The sequence below is a fragment of the Watersipora subatra genome, chromosome 4 (assembly GCF_963576615.1).
Source record: "Watersipora subatra chromosome 4, tzWatSuba1.1, whole genome shotgun sequence".
NCBI lineage: Eukaryota > Metazoa > Bryozoa > Gymnolaemata > Cheilostomatida > Watersiporidae > Watersipora > Watersipora subatra.
In genome coordinates this window covers 22,228,533-22,244,337 of record NC_088711.1, presented here as the reverse complement: position 1 = coordinate 22,244,337, position 15,805 = coordinate 22,228,533, and the positions used below count along the sequence as shown (strand labels likewise).

At 38.2% G+C, this 15,805-nt stretch overlaps 1 protein-coding gene across 1 annotated transcript; it reads right to left on the bottom strand.

Moving 5' to 3' along the window:
• Positions 1–332: 332 nt before the first annotated feature.
• On the bottom strand, positions 333–14,046 carry LOC137393557 (uncharacterized). Its single transcript, XM_068080159.1, has 8 exons — positions 13,889–14,046; positions 12,926–13,132; positions 11,884–12,035; positions 8,575–8,722; positions 7,353–7,559; positions 5,356–5,501; positions 3,209–3,332; positions 333–1,188 (listed from the first exon to the last, which is right to left on the bottom strand). The coding sequence occupies exons 2-8, from the start codon at positions 13,068–13,070 to the stop codon at positions 965–967; spliced, it is 1,146 nt and encodes a 381-aa protein (XP_067936260.1). The 5' UTR covers positions 13,071–13,132; positions 13,889–14,046; the 3' UTR covers positions 333–964.
• Between the last annotated feature and the right edge of the window lie 1,759 nt (positions 14,047–15,805).

The following is a 15,805-nucleotide window of genomic DNA, read 5'->3' as shown; positions in this document are numbered from 1 at the left end:
ACCAAATCCTACAACATAACAGAGAGGAGACTAGATTGCGTGACCTTTAACAGAACGCTGAACTTATCTAACTTATCTATATTTGTTGAAATTGTTATTTGCTCCTTTTTGAAGTCGTGCTCCCTCAAATTCATTTTATGTCATCTCGAACAACTTTCATTTACACTATACTCTGCCAATTCCTGCTGACAACTACTTTTTCAACAACCAGCACTGCCATTTTTTTTTCCATTATCACTTATTCCATTATCAGGTCGTGGGCTGTATGACAGGGGAATTTCTATTAATATATAGCTGTAGAGATGAGTCACATCATAAGATGCGTAGCCATATAGTGGTATGTCATGTTGGTTTACTACATACATAAAGTAGCCCAGACAGTTTAAGATGTTTGAGATGTCATAGGTATGTAATATCCTTAGCAGTCACACGCTGCGCAATTTAATAAATTTAATAAAAATAATGATACTTGTAAAAATGTAGTAATAGGCCAATAGCCACAGCCTATCTCTTGCAACAAAGAGGCCAGAGCCACCTAAATAAGGACAAAAGCTTTTTCGAAAGACAACAGGTAGCAGGTGTAGTGAATGTGGTATGAGACAAAAGCTTTTCCTAAAGACAACAGGTAGCAGGTGTAGTGAAAGTGGTATGAGAGTAAAGTGTTATGGCACATAGGAACATGTACAGGATACCAGTATGGTGGATAAACCACAACTAAAACTTTGTGACTAGTGTTGTTGAGGAAAGAGAGTGCAAACCATATATTGTATAAAGGGAATATAATAGAGAATAATGTATTTATAAAGATTGCCCCAGCTCATAAATAGCATACACATCATATGAAATTGGCCAATCACAACAAGTTCTCATTAAAAAAACTAATCACAGTTTCTAGAAGCTCACGGAACACAAGGTATTTGTAAGAGGGGTCTCCAGTCCTTCAGCTACTATGTAACGAAGAGAATCAGCACGTGAGAGCGCTGACTTTTGACTCATCAGGAGTAGAGGTTCTGTAGCAGGCAGCGTCTATCATTGCTGACAACTGGCGTACACAGCTCTGGAAAAGTTGCTGGTTCTTGAATACATCCTGGAGTTGTTTGAGTGATGCCGGGCTGGCAAGGTCCGAGTCTGCTATAGATTTCGGTATTCCCTCAAAGTCTCCCAAGATACTAGCCAGTTTGTTTTTATCTACAATGAAACAGTTGTTTATTTTAAAGAAAGTGCTGCATTTGATTGACCAAGTCTTTTAGTGCTAGCTAGACAGCTGATAAATGTTGGGATAAGATATGGATGTCTTGCTTTCTGTAGACTCATTTACACTGGTGTTAGAGGCGCAATTAAAAGCCTTACAGTAAATCCTACAGTCGTCACCTTAAAACACAAAAAGAAACAAATGACTAGAAACAAGTACAGCACCAGTCTATCTGCACATTTATAATATTGTAATGAAATGGAACGTTTCACAGTAGATAGGAGGATGAATAAAAAGACCAACAACTGTAAATGAAAAGATGCATTATTAGTAAATTCTTTCTTGAAAATCAACTGTAAAATTTATATATGAGAATACAGTGACTAAGGGAAGGTAATGAATAGCGGAGTAATGACAACCCTTACATTGTGCTGGCTGAAAGTCTACTGACCATAAACTACTGTGGAGTACTGACCATAAACTAGTAGGGCCTACTGACTATAAACTACTGTGGAGTATTGACCATAAACTACTGTGGAGTACTGACCATAAACTAGTAGGGCCTACTGACTATAAACTACTGTGGAGTATTGACCATAACCTACTGTGGAGTAACGACCATAGACTACTGTGGAGTACTGACTATAAACTACTGTGGAGTACTGACCATAGACTACTGTGGACTACTGATCCTAAACTACTGTGGAGTACCGACCATAGACTACTGTGGTGTACTGACCATAAACTACTGTGGAGTACTGACCATAGACTACTGTGGAGTACTGATCATAAACTACTGTGGACTACTGACTATAAACTACTGTGGAGTACTGACCATAAACTATTATAGAATACTGACCATAAACTACTGTGGAGTACTGACCATAAACTACTTTGAAATACTGACCATAAACTACTGTGGACTACTGACTATAAACTACTGTGGAGTACTGACCATAAACTATTATAGAATACTGACCATAAACTACTGTGGAGTACTGACCATAAACTACTTTGAAATACTGACCATAAACTACTGTGGACTACTGACTATAAACTATGGTGGACTACTGACCATAAACTAGTGCGAAATACTGACTATAAACTACTGTGGACTACAGACCATAAACTACGGTGAAGTAACGACCATAAACTACTGTGGAGTACTGACCATAGACAACTGTGGATTACTGACCATAGACTACTGTGGACTACTGACTATAAACTACTGTGGAGTACCGACCATAAACTACTGTGGAGTACTGATCATAGACTACTGTGGAGTACTGACCATAGACTACCGTGGACTACTGATCATAAACTACTGTGGACTACTGACCATAAACTATTGTGGAGTACTAAACATAGACTACTGTGGAGTACTGACCATAGACTACTGTGGAGTACTGATCATAGACGACTGTGGATTACTGACCATAGACTACTGTGGACTACTGACTATAAACTACTGTGGACTACTGACTATAAACTACTGTGGAGTACTGACCATATACTGTGGAGTACTGACCATAAACTACTGTGGACTACTGACCATAAACTACTGTGGAGTACTGACCATATACTGTGGAGTACTGACCATAAACTACTGTGGACTACTGACCATAAACTACTGTGGAGTACTGACCATAAACTACTGTGGAGTACTGACCATAAACTACTATGGACTACTGACTAGAAACTACCGTGAACTACTGATCATAGACTACTGTGGAGTACTGACTATAAACTACTGTGGAGTACTGACCATAAACTACTGTGGGGTACTGATCATAGACTACTGTGGAGTACTGACCAAAGACTACTGACTGTATGTAAATTATTGTGGACTACTAGGTCAACTTTTACTAATTACTGACCATTGTCAAAATGATGACTCTGAGACTAAGTAGATGCTATAAGAATTTAATAAAGGTAACAAACTGGAGAGGTTGAGCCCTGCCATTATACCACTCACTGTCTAACCAAGCAATGAGAGTAATTGAATTCTCCACTCACAACTCGTCCATTTGAAGGTATTAGAAGCTACTCCATTGTCTTCAAGAAACTTGCGCATGTCTCTTTTGGCATCATTTTCACCAATTCTTAGCACCATGTCAAAGAAGTCTAGATCACCTTCTTCCTGTACGACAGCAGATAATATATCTCAACAGGTCAAGGTAAAACGCAACCAAACTATTGGATAAAGGACAGAGTCATTACAAGTCACAGGAACAAGAGACAAAAAACATGTATTTTATTAAATTTATATAATATTCCAGCAATTATCTGGAGCTAGTTGGAGATTATTAGTAGCTAATTTCAAAACTGCATTTTGATTCTTTGTGTATATTGTATTGCGTCTTATAATGCATCTACATTTACTTTAAACAATCTTTTTTAAGGCACTATTTATAAAATGGTGGTTTTTAGTCTCACTTCATCTGTACTATTGTCGATGTCTCTCAAATAACCAATAAAACAACCCATAGAGCTGTTCTAACCACCGCTAAATGATTGCTACCCTGTACATAATTTGCCAGATAAAGTACTTGTATATCTGATATCTGCTACACACTTGTATTGTAGTTTAATGGGTACAGGAATGGTATTCTCTGCTTATGAGCTTAATAACAAACGGCTGCACGATTAAGTAAACAAATTCACAGAAATAACAGAAAAACGCTAAAAATTCAAAGGCCGAATTTATGAATTCTAATAACTGTTTATCTAAATTATAGATAAACAGCTTACTGACTATTTCTCAACTACAGGTAAACCTTAACAAAAGCGTTAGCATTGATTTCTATGCTTGATTATAAATACAAATGGATTTTCTGTTATATTAAATGAAAAACCGGAAACTTTAGCAAGCAGGTCATTGCTATTAGAGTCAGGCACAAACTAAGTGCGAAGCTTAGCTGTCTCAAAAGCTTAAAGCCATTTAAGGTACTATAACAGCGACAAACAACACTCATTCAATAAATCAGTTACAGATAAACAGCAAGGAGTAGTTTTAGCTAGCTGTGATTAAACTAAGACGTACCTTTTAGTTTTTAGGAGAATGTGTGTGTGAACAATAGCACATTTCCAAATCCAGTTTATCCAGATTTCCTAGTGACTTGTGTATGATTCCACAAACACTAGCCTGGAGGTTAACTTGATACTAACTCTATATGGACATTCCACTACCAAGTCTAACTCCTTTATCTGTGTATTGACAGAGAATTGAGACTTGGTAATGCCTGCTGCTCCTGAGAGTAACTCATTTAATTTTTAAAACATTTCAATGTTCACAGAGCTCACAACTGACTATACTTGCTATCATTTTCAGTAAAATCTGTTAAAATGTAATTGGAAGCAAACATGCGTAAATTTCTGGTAATGTAAATATATGAAATGATTTTTCCATTTCAAAAATTCATAGTCGGAGTTCTTGAATTTACATATTACCCTTTAACAAATTATAAAACATGGGCACAAAATCCTATTTTAGCGGAAAAAATAAATAAAAAGGTAGTTCTTTGTTGACAATATATGACCTTGGTACCAACCCTTCTAAGTAAAATTTACACCAGCATGAACAATAAAACATGACTTCCTAAATTATATGTGGATAAGAAGTCCTTCAAAGCAAACTAGGTACAACATAGCTTCGACAAAATATTCAATTTTAGAATAGATGTGTACTTTCTTTAATGCCTAAAAAATAAACCAATATGTTAAATTTTACTTCTGAACGAATCAAATTAATATATCTCTTGTTAAAGAACATTACACGGCATGTAGCAGAATAAACTTATACTTTTCAACTTTGATGTGCTGAACTATAATAGCTGTTCAATAATTAGTATTTTTACTGTTTGCTTTGGCTTAAGTAAAGGCAATGAACCAGTGGTATCAGAATAACAACTCTTAGCACTGGTCATTGGTTCGTGGTCGGTTCAACTTTAAGTTCAGCATGGCATAACTAGGTATGTTTAGTTCAATACAGTCCAGCAAGTTTATGATACAGAAATATTGAGATTTAAACTAAGCAAAAATACAGCTGGGCAGTTGAAGCAGCAATGTTATCTTTTACAGAACCTGTCTAGCTATGGTTTGAAAATGTACCATGCCCACTCTTACAACTGGCCCATGCTTATTATAATTAACATTCTCCTGACCTTACATGCAGAGCGCTTCCCAACAACACTATTAGGGTTCTTAGTAGGGCAAGCGTTGGTATATTGGGTAGATATTAGGCCATAGAGCTTGACACCGCTCTGCATCACAAACTTCTCCCACCCATTTGATATTTCTGTTAGAGTGGCTGCAGTACACAACAAAAACCTGGAAATGAAAACTTGAGTAGGATTTACAAAAGAAATTGACAATATAACGACATAACTTATTTGCCGCATGCTGAAAATATGCCTCCAAACTTGCTTATATTGATGCATGCAGGGCAGTAATAAAGGCTCTAAAAGGATATGTACAATTGTGAATGACATCTCAGCTTTATTGCATTTACCAGCCTTTGATACTAACGCTGTCTGTCACACAGTTGACACATTACTGACACTGAGTGTCACATAGCTGAGATGTTTCTGACCCTGTCTGTCACACAGCTGACATGTTGCTGGCACTGTCTGTCACAGTTGAGACATTACTGACACTCACTGTCTCACACCTGACATGTTACTGACACTGCCTGTCGGTAGCAGCTGACATGTTACTGACACTGTCTGTCACACAATCGACATGTTACTGACACCAGTTGTCGCCAGACTCACTTGCAATCGGCTGTAGCTATCAATTTCCAAGTCAAGCAGTTTATTCAGCAATGACTAATAGAAAATGTAATAAGTTGACGATAGATGTGAGCATAAAAAGACGCCATCTCTTTGAGTTTGAGTAACAATAGAGACATGCTTAGCAAGTAGTTAGTCTGCATGTGATCCTTGCTTGGGTTCTAGGTAAACTAAATACTTTAGCACGCAAACCCCTCTGAACACTCCGCAATCGCCTAAGTTCTATTTCTCTATCGACTAGCTCCTCCTTAAAGGTTGACTTGCAACAAAATTCACATTACAGTTATTTGGTATCAAAAGATTCACTTGTCTTACTCTGCTGTGTTGTAGGTGCAAAATATGTGGAAATTTGATTACAAGCTCTTAAAAGCTCAAAAACGAAAAAGTGGCTGTAGATTGGAATCAGTTTATTTCTTTGACGTATTCATTACATTTGGTTATTGTTTAGTCACGTGATGTTCTCCCGTATATTGAAAGGCCAATAAAAGGCTCAATATAAAACTTTTCGTAGCACTAGTTTATGACAAACACTTCGGGTTTTACCAAAGACCCTGTATCAAATATGGATACTCGCTACTTTACAGTTTTGTTTTGGCTTGGTCTAACCATCTAGTCGTAATCTGATCATGTAACCCATACTTCGTGATTAATTTCTGCAGCATTTTTCGATTATCACAGGTGACCAACAGGCTCGTCATGTTTATCAGACAATGATATGTACTCCTTCGAGCTAAGGTTGAAAATTTAAACAAATTTTTACGGTAGGTTATAGGAAATCAGTGTTGAAAGTGACAGCATTACAATGACGATAAAATAGACGCGTAAGAACAATAGACATGTTTTTAGTGAATGTGTGAAGTACATGTATATTTGTAAAAATATTTTGACGAATGAGGTTGCGTGAAAGTGTAAACTGAAGCCATTTTGTACAACTACGTCCCATTTGAGTCGTTTTGGAAAGAGATTCTAACCTACGGCGGTCTCGTGATGGCGGCGATTAACTGTTCGTTGTTGAGCTTTAAAGAGCTTGTAATCACATTTCCACATATTTTGCACCTACAACACAGCAGAGTAAAACATAGTGAATCTTTTGATACCAAATAACTGTAATGTGAATTTTGTTGCAAGTCAACGTTTAAGTTGCACAAGAAAGCATAGCTACTACTTCAATGTGCACGCAGTTGTCTCCTCTACCATTTACATTCTCCTATCTATCAAAATTGCAGATGATGGAGCAGCTCAGAATGCAATGATTAGCACAGTGTATTGTGAGATACCAGTAGACTAGAACAGTAAACATTGATTAAATGACAAAAAACTTAGATTCACCTTCATTCTATCAAAATATATTTAGCAAGTAGAAGAGTTACCTTCCCATGTCTTTGAAGTAATAGAGAGTGAAGAAATGGAGACAGCAGAAGCGGAGAGCGGGCTTTTTAGCATCTTCATAAACCTTTTGGTGCCATGTGGTCCATCAATGAGAGAACTGGACACAGTCTTCAAGTTGCTTGCCATGATTTCCTTTTTCTTGGAAAGTAATGGAACACAGAACCGACTTGCAGAGACCATCCGCTGCGCTAAGAACATCAGTAAGAGTAATGAGCAACCAGCGTCCATTGCTAAATGAGGCTCATGCTTAATGAGTTGACATTATTCGCAAGAGTAGAAACAGGAACAAAGTCCTAACTCTAGGAACAACTCTCAGATACACTCAGATTTAGTCTTCTATAAAATTGTTAAGCCACTATTAATCTTTAAGCCACTGTTAATCTTTTTAAAAGCAACTATGAGCAAATCAATCTTTACTATAATATGAGCCATGTTCATACGAAACCACAGTTGCAGGTTGGGAGAAAAGATTGCATTATGCAGGATTCGAACTCTCAACTACGGCACAGCACATCAACACCCTAACAACCGCACCAACTAGATACCTGGGATAATTCTACGACGTTTAGTTACTACACCTGACTATTTCTCACAGCGCACTAAACTGCCAGGGTACTAGGATATAATAATGTGATCTGTGTATAGAAAACTTTCATAGCAAAACTGTGTAACAGTTTGGTAAAAAGATCAAGCATCGATCTCAAACTACTGCCCACTACTAGCTAATAAATATGAAATTAAGAACTGTCTTATCATTCAGTTTTACACACCCAAAAAGTAGTGGGCAACTTTATTTTATAAATAAACTTAGTAAGAAGAAGCTGTTCTGTCTGTTCTGCCATTGCACATATCTTTTGTTAACCAGGTAACCACAAATGCTTTAAACTTCACATTATCAAATGCAGCCATGCAGGCTCTTCAAGGTTTAAACTATTAATCGTCGTTATCTGTAACAGCTGATGAACAATACTGACTTCAACACAAGAGCATATGATGAGAATTTTGTTTCATATTTATGGAACTGTACCATACAATGTTTAACCTATCAGAATAAAATGCTTCCACCTATTGGCTTATTCAACTTAGCAAAATATAAGAATCCCGTAATTGTGAGAGAAAGCTGCAAAGGAAGCTGAGAAACATTACAGTCTGATCAACTGGACAGCTGAGAAAACACTGCTGATCATGAACATGGTTACCTACCAGCTTTGATAGAATCAGATATACCGTTGAACTGGAGACCATTATCTATGTATCTCTTCAATACCTGAAGCGTAGCCTTAGCAGCTGTCAACCATACAGTAGACTTTACAGAAACATCTTCAACATAGTCCTCAATCTTCTGTACACCCTAAAGAGAGAAAACTAAGAACTACTAAAACTAGGGTTACAGTAACTCACTAACCCTAGTTCTAAAAAAAGATTCTCAGATCAGACTATTTCACCAGAGCAATGCATAGAGAGAGTAATTTTACAGAGGAAGTGTAAATGGGCCCAAGATGGTGCCCATATACTTCCATTAACCTTATTGTTTTTGTACTTTGCTGTGATATAAACTATTATTGCGAAAATAACATGCAGTTAAACTTACGCTGATTGAACCAAAATGAACTGTTTATAATTAGAACTAGTGTTTAAAATCTAGTTTGCTTTACAACTTTATGAAAGTGGCAATGTTTCCAGTGATGAGAGAGGTATAGAAATGCGAGATAGAGAAATAGTGAGATATAGAGATAGCAAGATATAGAGATAGCAAGATAGAGTAATAGAAAGATAGCGAGGTTGAGATAGAAAGATAGCTAGATAGAAAAATAGCAAAATAGAGATATAGAGTAATAGCAAAATAGAAACATAGCGAGGTAAAGATAGAGAGAAGAGAGAGAGAGAAATAGAGGGAGAGAAAGAGAGCAACAGAGATAGAGCATTGTCACTGGATGAATAGGGGTGCTATATTGGGACTATTCACACTTTCTCTGTGACCCTTTCCGTGAGCTGCTCTAAATTTTATTTCATAACTCACACCAAAGAGAGCAATGTGGTTTTTGGAATAAGTTACAGTAGCTCTTTTAAATCGCTATAAATTCTATAAATTAGATTGTATAAGTATTAGATTTTAATCGAGATGCATCTCTTTATCAGGCAGCAAGTGATTACATACAGACATGACTTTGTTTCTCATAGCTTCCTTTTACAATATCATAGACAGACACAACAAAATAGTATCTGCCTCTTTTTACGCAAAATTCTGTATAAAACTGACTAAAGTATTGCATAAACCTGCCAGTAGGAAGTTTGCTTATTCAATAAGCTTAGCATCCAAGGCATGCTGAGAGTCAGTAGCCAAGATTTAGTAGCTGAGAGTCAGTAGCTGAGAGTCAGTAGCTGAGAGTCAGTAGCTGAGAGTCCGTAGCTGAGAGTCAGTAGATGAGAGTCAGTAGCTGAGAGTCAGTAGTTGAGAGTCAGTAGATGAGCGTCAGTAGCTGAGAGTCAGTAGCTGAGAGTCAGTAGATGAGAGTCAGTAGCTGAGAGTCAGTAGTTGAGAGTCAGTAGTTGAGAGTCAGTAGCTGAGAGTCAGTAGTTGAGAGTCAGTAGCTGAGAGTCAGTAGTTGAGTCAGTAGTTGAGAGTCAGTAGTTGAGAGTCAGTAGCTGAGAGTCAGTAGTTGAGAGTCAGTAGCTGAGAGTCAGTAGTTGAGTCAGTAGTTGAGAGTCAGTAGCTGAGAGTCAGTAGTTGAGAGTCAGTAGCTGAGAGTCAGTAGTTGAGAGTCAGTAACTGAGAGTCAGTAGTTGAAGGTCAGTAGCTGAGAGTCAGTAGCCGAGAATCAGTAGTTGAGAGTCAGTAGCTGAGAGTCAGTAGCTGAGTCAGTAGTTGAGAGTCAGTAGCTGAGTCAGTAGCTGAGAGTCAGTAGTGGAGAGTCAGTAGCTGAGAGTCAGTAGCTGAGAGTCAGTAGATGAGTGTCAGTAGCTGAGAGTCAGTAGATGAGAGTCAGTAGCTGAGAGTCAGTAGTTGAGAGTCAGTAGTTGAGAGTCAGTAGCTGAGAGTCAGTAGTTGAGAGTCAGTTGCTGAAAGTCAGTAGTTGAGTCAGTAGTTGAGAGTCAGTAGCTGAGAGTCAGTAGATGAGAGTCAGTAGCTGAGAGTCAGTAGTTGAGAGTCAGTAGTTGAGAGTCAGTAGCTGAGAGTCAGTAGTTGAGAGTCAGTAGCTGAGAGTCAGTAGTTGAGTCAGTAGTTGAGAGTCAGTAGTTGAGAGTCAGTAGTTGAGAGTCAGTAGTTGAGAGTCAGTAGCTGAGAGTCAGTAGTTGAGTCAGTAGTTGAGAGTCAGTAGCTGAGAGTCAGTAGCTGAGAGTCAGTAGCTGAGAGTCAGTAGTTGAGAGTCAGTAGCTGAGAGTCAGTAGTTGAGAGTCAGTAACTGAGAGTCAGTAGTTGAAGGTCAGTAGCTGAGAGTCAGTAGCCGAGAATCAGTAGTTGAGAGTCAGTAGCTGAGAGTCAGTAGCTGAGTCAGTAGTTGAGAGTCAGTAGCTGAGTCAGTAGCTGAGAGTCAGTAGTGGAGAGTCAGTAGCTGAGAGTCAGTAGCTGAGAGTCAGTAGATGAGTGTCAGTAGCTGAGAGTCAGTAGATGAGAGTCAGTAGTTGAGAGTCAGTAGCTGAGAGTCAGTAGTTGAGAGTCAGTTGCTGAAAGTCAGTAGTTGAGTCAGTAGTTGAGAGTCAGTAGCTGAGGAGTCAGTAGTTGAGAGTCAGTAGTTGAGAGTCAGTAGTTGAGAGTCAGTAGCTGAGAGTCAGTAGCTGAGAGTCAGTAGCTGAGAGTCAGTAGTTGAGAGTCAGTAGCTGAGAGTCAGTAGCTGAGAGTCAGTAGATGAGTGTCAGTAGCTGAGAGTCAGTAGCTGAGAGTCAGTAGCAGAGAGTCAGTAGCTGAGTCAGTAGTTGAGAGTCAGTAGCTGAGAGTCAGTAGCTGAGAGTCAGTAGCTGAGAGTCAGTAGATGAGAGTCAGTAGTTGAGAGTCAGTAGCTGAGAGTCAGTAGTTGAGAGTCAGTAGCTGAGAGTCATTAGTTGAGTCAGTAGTTGAGTCAGTAGTTGAGAGTCAGTAACTGAGTCAGTAGTTGAAAGTCAGTAGCTGAGAGTCAGTAGCCGAGAATCAGTAGCCGAGAATCAGTAGTTGAGAGTCAGTAGCTGAGAGTCAGTAGCTGAGAATCAGTAGTTGAGAGTCAGTAGCTGAGAGTCAGTAGCTGAGAGTCAGTAGTTGAGAGTCAGTAGTTGAGAGTCAGTAGCTGAGAGTCAGTAGTTGAGAGTCAGTAGCTGAGAGTCAGTAGTGGAGTCAGTAGTTGAGAGTCAGTAGTTGAGTCAGTAGTTGAGAATCAGTAGTTGAGAGTCAGTAGCTGAGAGTCAGTAGTTGAGAGTCAGTAGTTGAGAGTCAGTAGCTGAGAGTCAGTAACTGGGAGTCAGTAGTTGAGAGTCAGTAGCTGACAGTCCGTAACTGAGAGTCAGTAGTCGAGAGTCGGTAACTGAAAGTAAATAACTGACCTGTTCTATAAAAGAATGCGCTTCCTTGATAGTGTCAGCAAATGGTTGAAGCTCTGGTGGAAATAAGCTTGAGAGCCAATGCCTAGTGGAGACAGCATTTGACATGCTTAACCCACCAGAGGTGGCCATATTAGCCAGTGGTATCTTCATGTCTGCAAGATGGAAGAGCTAGAGCTGACTAAATAATAAAATTAAAAATAATCTTGTACTTCCAATGATTAGAAGGAACAAAGGAAATCTGTAGCATACACATGTGTAAGATCTCTTTCCTATTCATGAACTGCACTGATCCTTCTATGATTTTAAGAGATAAATTTTAGCATTACTAACAGAGACAGACTTGTATATGGATGAGAATTTGTAATGAGTTGAAAAATCATTAGATGAATTGCTACTGATTTTGGAAGTAATTGCACCTGCACAATTCTGATATCTAATTTTTGCTATATGGAAGTTGAATAGACTAAAGGACGAATTGGTGCTTAACCTAGCCGGCCCGGTGTGACTGCAATGATCCAGTCGTATAACCCTCAACAGTCGGAGGAGCCTATATCGTATGATCCCTATATAAAGGCCAGCTATCCTTCTGCGCGGAGAGAGAGAAGATTGACGATTGCATGCATTTGTCTGTAATATTTACTGTGCTATCGATTACAGTAAATATATATATACATAATGAAAATTACTTGCTATCATTTCGAGTGCTGAAACAGTTGGTGTGGTCAAGTAAAAGCTTAGACCTCCATAAGTCCAGGTTGCTGACAGATGAGAGCCTAAATTCTCTTACAGCTAGCAGCGTGTTGCATTATCCATCTATAAACGATGTGACTGTGATAAAAAACAGTCTTTATACACTGGACTCAAGACAGGGTTCTACATCTACTGAATCGTATGCTCCAAAACATAAGCAATAAAAATTCCAACTTTTTGCTTTGGATTGTTGAAAAATTCTAGAGTGTTTGCGCTATAATACTTTTGTTGGCTGTAACACAGAAAATTGTGATACACACGCTTGAGTGTCAGAATATAAAGTAAGTCTTACCAATGACATCCTGTGTGAGGGAAGCTGCCTGGTTGATAAAGCTGCCAATGCTTTTGACAGAAGGGTCAGGCACCTGCTGGTCAACTGCCTCTTGAAAGGCATAAAGAGCTGACATGAGGGTGTCAGTGATGGGCACCTTTGGCATGTCTGAAGTGTGGAAGCCATGGGTGATGACACTAGTAGCAGGTCTTAGAATCTCTTCTAAGGCTACAGCAAGCACCAAAGACTAGTTAGCTCGAGGCTAACCAGATAACATCAGTGACAATCAGCTGTAAATACATGTATGTTTGAGGATTTAAAAATCCGCTAGTGGTCTAACTGTTGCATTTTTCTTTATATCACAAAGCTTCAATTTTTAACAAAAATGACAATAGTCCTACTTTGATTAAAAATGATATAATATTATGAAAAAGTAGGAAATTTTATGACTGAGAAACTGAAACTAGGGCTACAAGTTAAAAAGAGAGAGAGAAAATGAGAGAGAGAGAGAAAGAGAGAGAGGAAAGAGAGAGGAGAGAGAGAGGAGAGAGAAAGGAGAGATGAGAGAGAGAGAGAGGAGAGAAAGAGGAGAGAGAGAGAGGAGAGAGAAAGAGAGAGAGAGAGGAGAGAGAAAGAGAGAGAGAAAGGAGAGAGAGAAAGAGAGAGAGAAGAGAGAGGGAGAGAGAAAGAGAGAGAGGAGAGAAAGAGAGAGAGGAGAGAGAGAGTAATGCTCATTTATAAACCAAATCTAAAAACTCGACTTGAAAGATCCACAAACAAAATTAAAAAGATCTAAAATGAGATAAAAAAAGATAATTCAGATTGGACCAGTGGTGGGGTATTGCTTCTCCAGAATACAAGCTGTGTCAAGGTCACTCATGACTATTATAGCTTTAGCAGTCTTAAATGTAGTTCAGGTTGTAAAACAGTGGCTATAAATGGAGACAATGACAAAGTGGTGTTGAAAATATGCCTAACACATACATATTGTTGAGTAGACAGAGTTAGCCAGTGCTCCACCACATTTCTCTCCCAGACTACCTGCACAGTCTTGATTGCACTCAGCCTCTGACGCTTTACCAAACCTTGAGTATCCACTTTCACAAGTGCAGACATCTCCAAGCCGAACAACAGAAACAGTTCATAGTCAATAAGCATCAATATTCAATTTCAAATCTAAAAAACTCGCGCAGCAGTCGACCTCAAGGCTGTATATTGCCTTGGTAACACATAATTAACAAACATTCACATCATTTCACCAATAGCTTAGTCTAATCATTCTGCGTACAATACTTTTTCAGATAGCTTGGATCAGCTAGCTAGCCTTAAGACCTGACAATTCCTGGATTACATAGGGCATTGCCAAGTGACATCCAGGGCATTGCCAGGTGACATCCAAATCAAATAAACTTCTTTTATACGGCTACCTCAAATAGAACAACAAGTCTTTTGTTGTACCTCTGTTAGTTTGGAGCTGATAATACATATGTGAAACTATAATAAATGAAATATTTTTAATCTGAGTGTTAGGGTGACACATGAGAGCGGTGAAGTGTGTTTACTACTCAGGCGCTACAATACCATATTGTAACAGAGATAATTCTGTCTATGTTCAATTAAAACAGTCCAGTTCTTATCCCTAGCATGTTGAAATACAACTACAGTTAAACCTCTGCATACAAACTCAATTCATTCCAAGATCTGCTTAGTATCAAAAAGCGATCTTTTGTTAGAGCAAACATTCCTAGAAAAATCTACTAAAATTCTCTTAATCCGTCCCACAGCTAAAATAAAACCAATTGCAACTCCTTACTAAATTCTATAAGTTATTAATTACAAACAGTTTATTATTAATCAAACACATTATGTAAAACTATGTAAATTAACAAAATGTAAAAAATAATTTTCATGTGACTGACACTAAAGCAATAAATAACCAAATAAGGTTTTTATTATTACGATACCCTAAAGACACGTGAATGGAACTGTTGGTTTAGAGTTAGTTAGACCATAGAATGATAGTAGAAATATGAAGTGTAACTTACTCTAGGTTACTTACAGGTGGTAAAGTTTAACTTATATACTTTTTATTCATTTTATAATTATTTAGTCATCTTTTTACTTATAGAGATGTCGTGTGTCAAAATACTTTGAAAGTCGGCTATTTAAAAATTGCGTATTGTTAATTTGAGTAAGCTTCAAGCATACTCAAATATTCGCTCTAATATTGAACAGTTCACATATTGAGATAAGCATAAGCAAAGACTTTACTGTATCTACAATTGAACAAGTAATCAAGAAATTTAGCCTGCATAGCACATGCATAGCCTGAAAAACTGTGTCACCTTGATGCTGGAGGTGGAGGCCCCATTAGCCTCACAATAGTTGATGCACTTGATGGAGAACATGGACCACTTATCTATCCATTTGTTAGCTGAGAAAGCATCCTTGCCCATACCATCCTTAAAACAGCCGATATACTGCAAGCTAACGTCACCTACCAATCAATCAGCAATATCAACACCGCCAGCTGTAACTTTCACAGGAAACAATAAAAGTATCATAGATAGAACACAAACATAATAAAGACAGAATTGCTGCTTATCAAGTATAACAGGGAAAAACAAAGAGTTATGAATCTTTAAATAATATAATAAATCATTCAGAAGCAGCCAGAACTCACCATATGCAACATAAACATTCATAGCCCAGATATTATGACTGCACGCTTGCTTGGCTATCTTGTGATCGGCAGCGCCAAGTTGCTGATATGCCCTCTCTGACCCGCAGACACAGTATGTCTTAGGACCAGTTTTCTAAATGTTATGATTCGAGCTTGAATACATTCCCAATACAGTTCCAGATATTCCCAATCCTATTATGAGTTGCTTACTAACAAAA

What these genes read in the sequence shown, in the direction of transcription:
- LOC137393557 (XM_068080159.1), bottom strand. Translation starts at nt 13,070, where the DNA reads ATGCCAAAGGTGCCCATCACTGACACCCTCATGTCAGCTCTTTATGCC. An exon ending in CCTCACACAGGATGTCATTG is followed by an intron (nt 12,036 to 12,925) that starts GTAAGACTTACT and finishes TCCATCTTGCAG; the next exon opens with ACATGAAGATACCACTGGCT. An exon ending in TACTTCAAAGACATGGGAAG is followed by an intron (nt 5,502 to 7,352) that starts GTAACTCTTCTA and finishes TGTGTACTGCAG; the next exon opens with CCACTCTAACAGAAATATCA.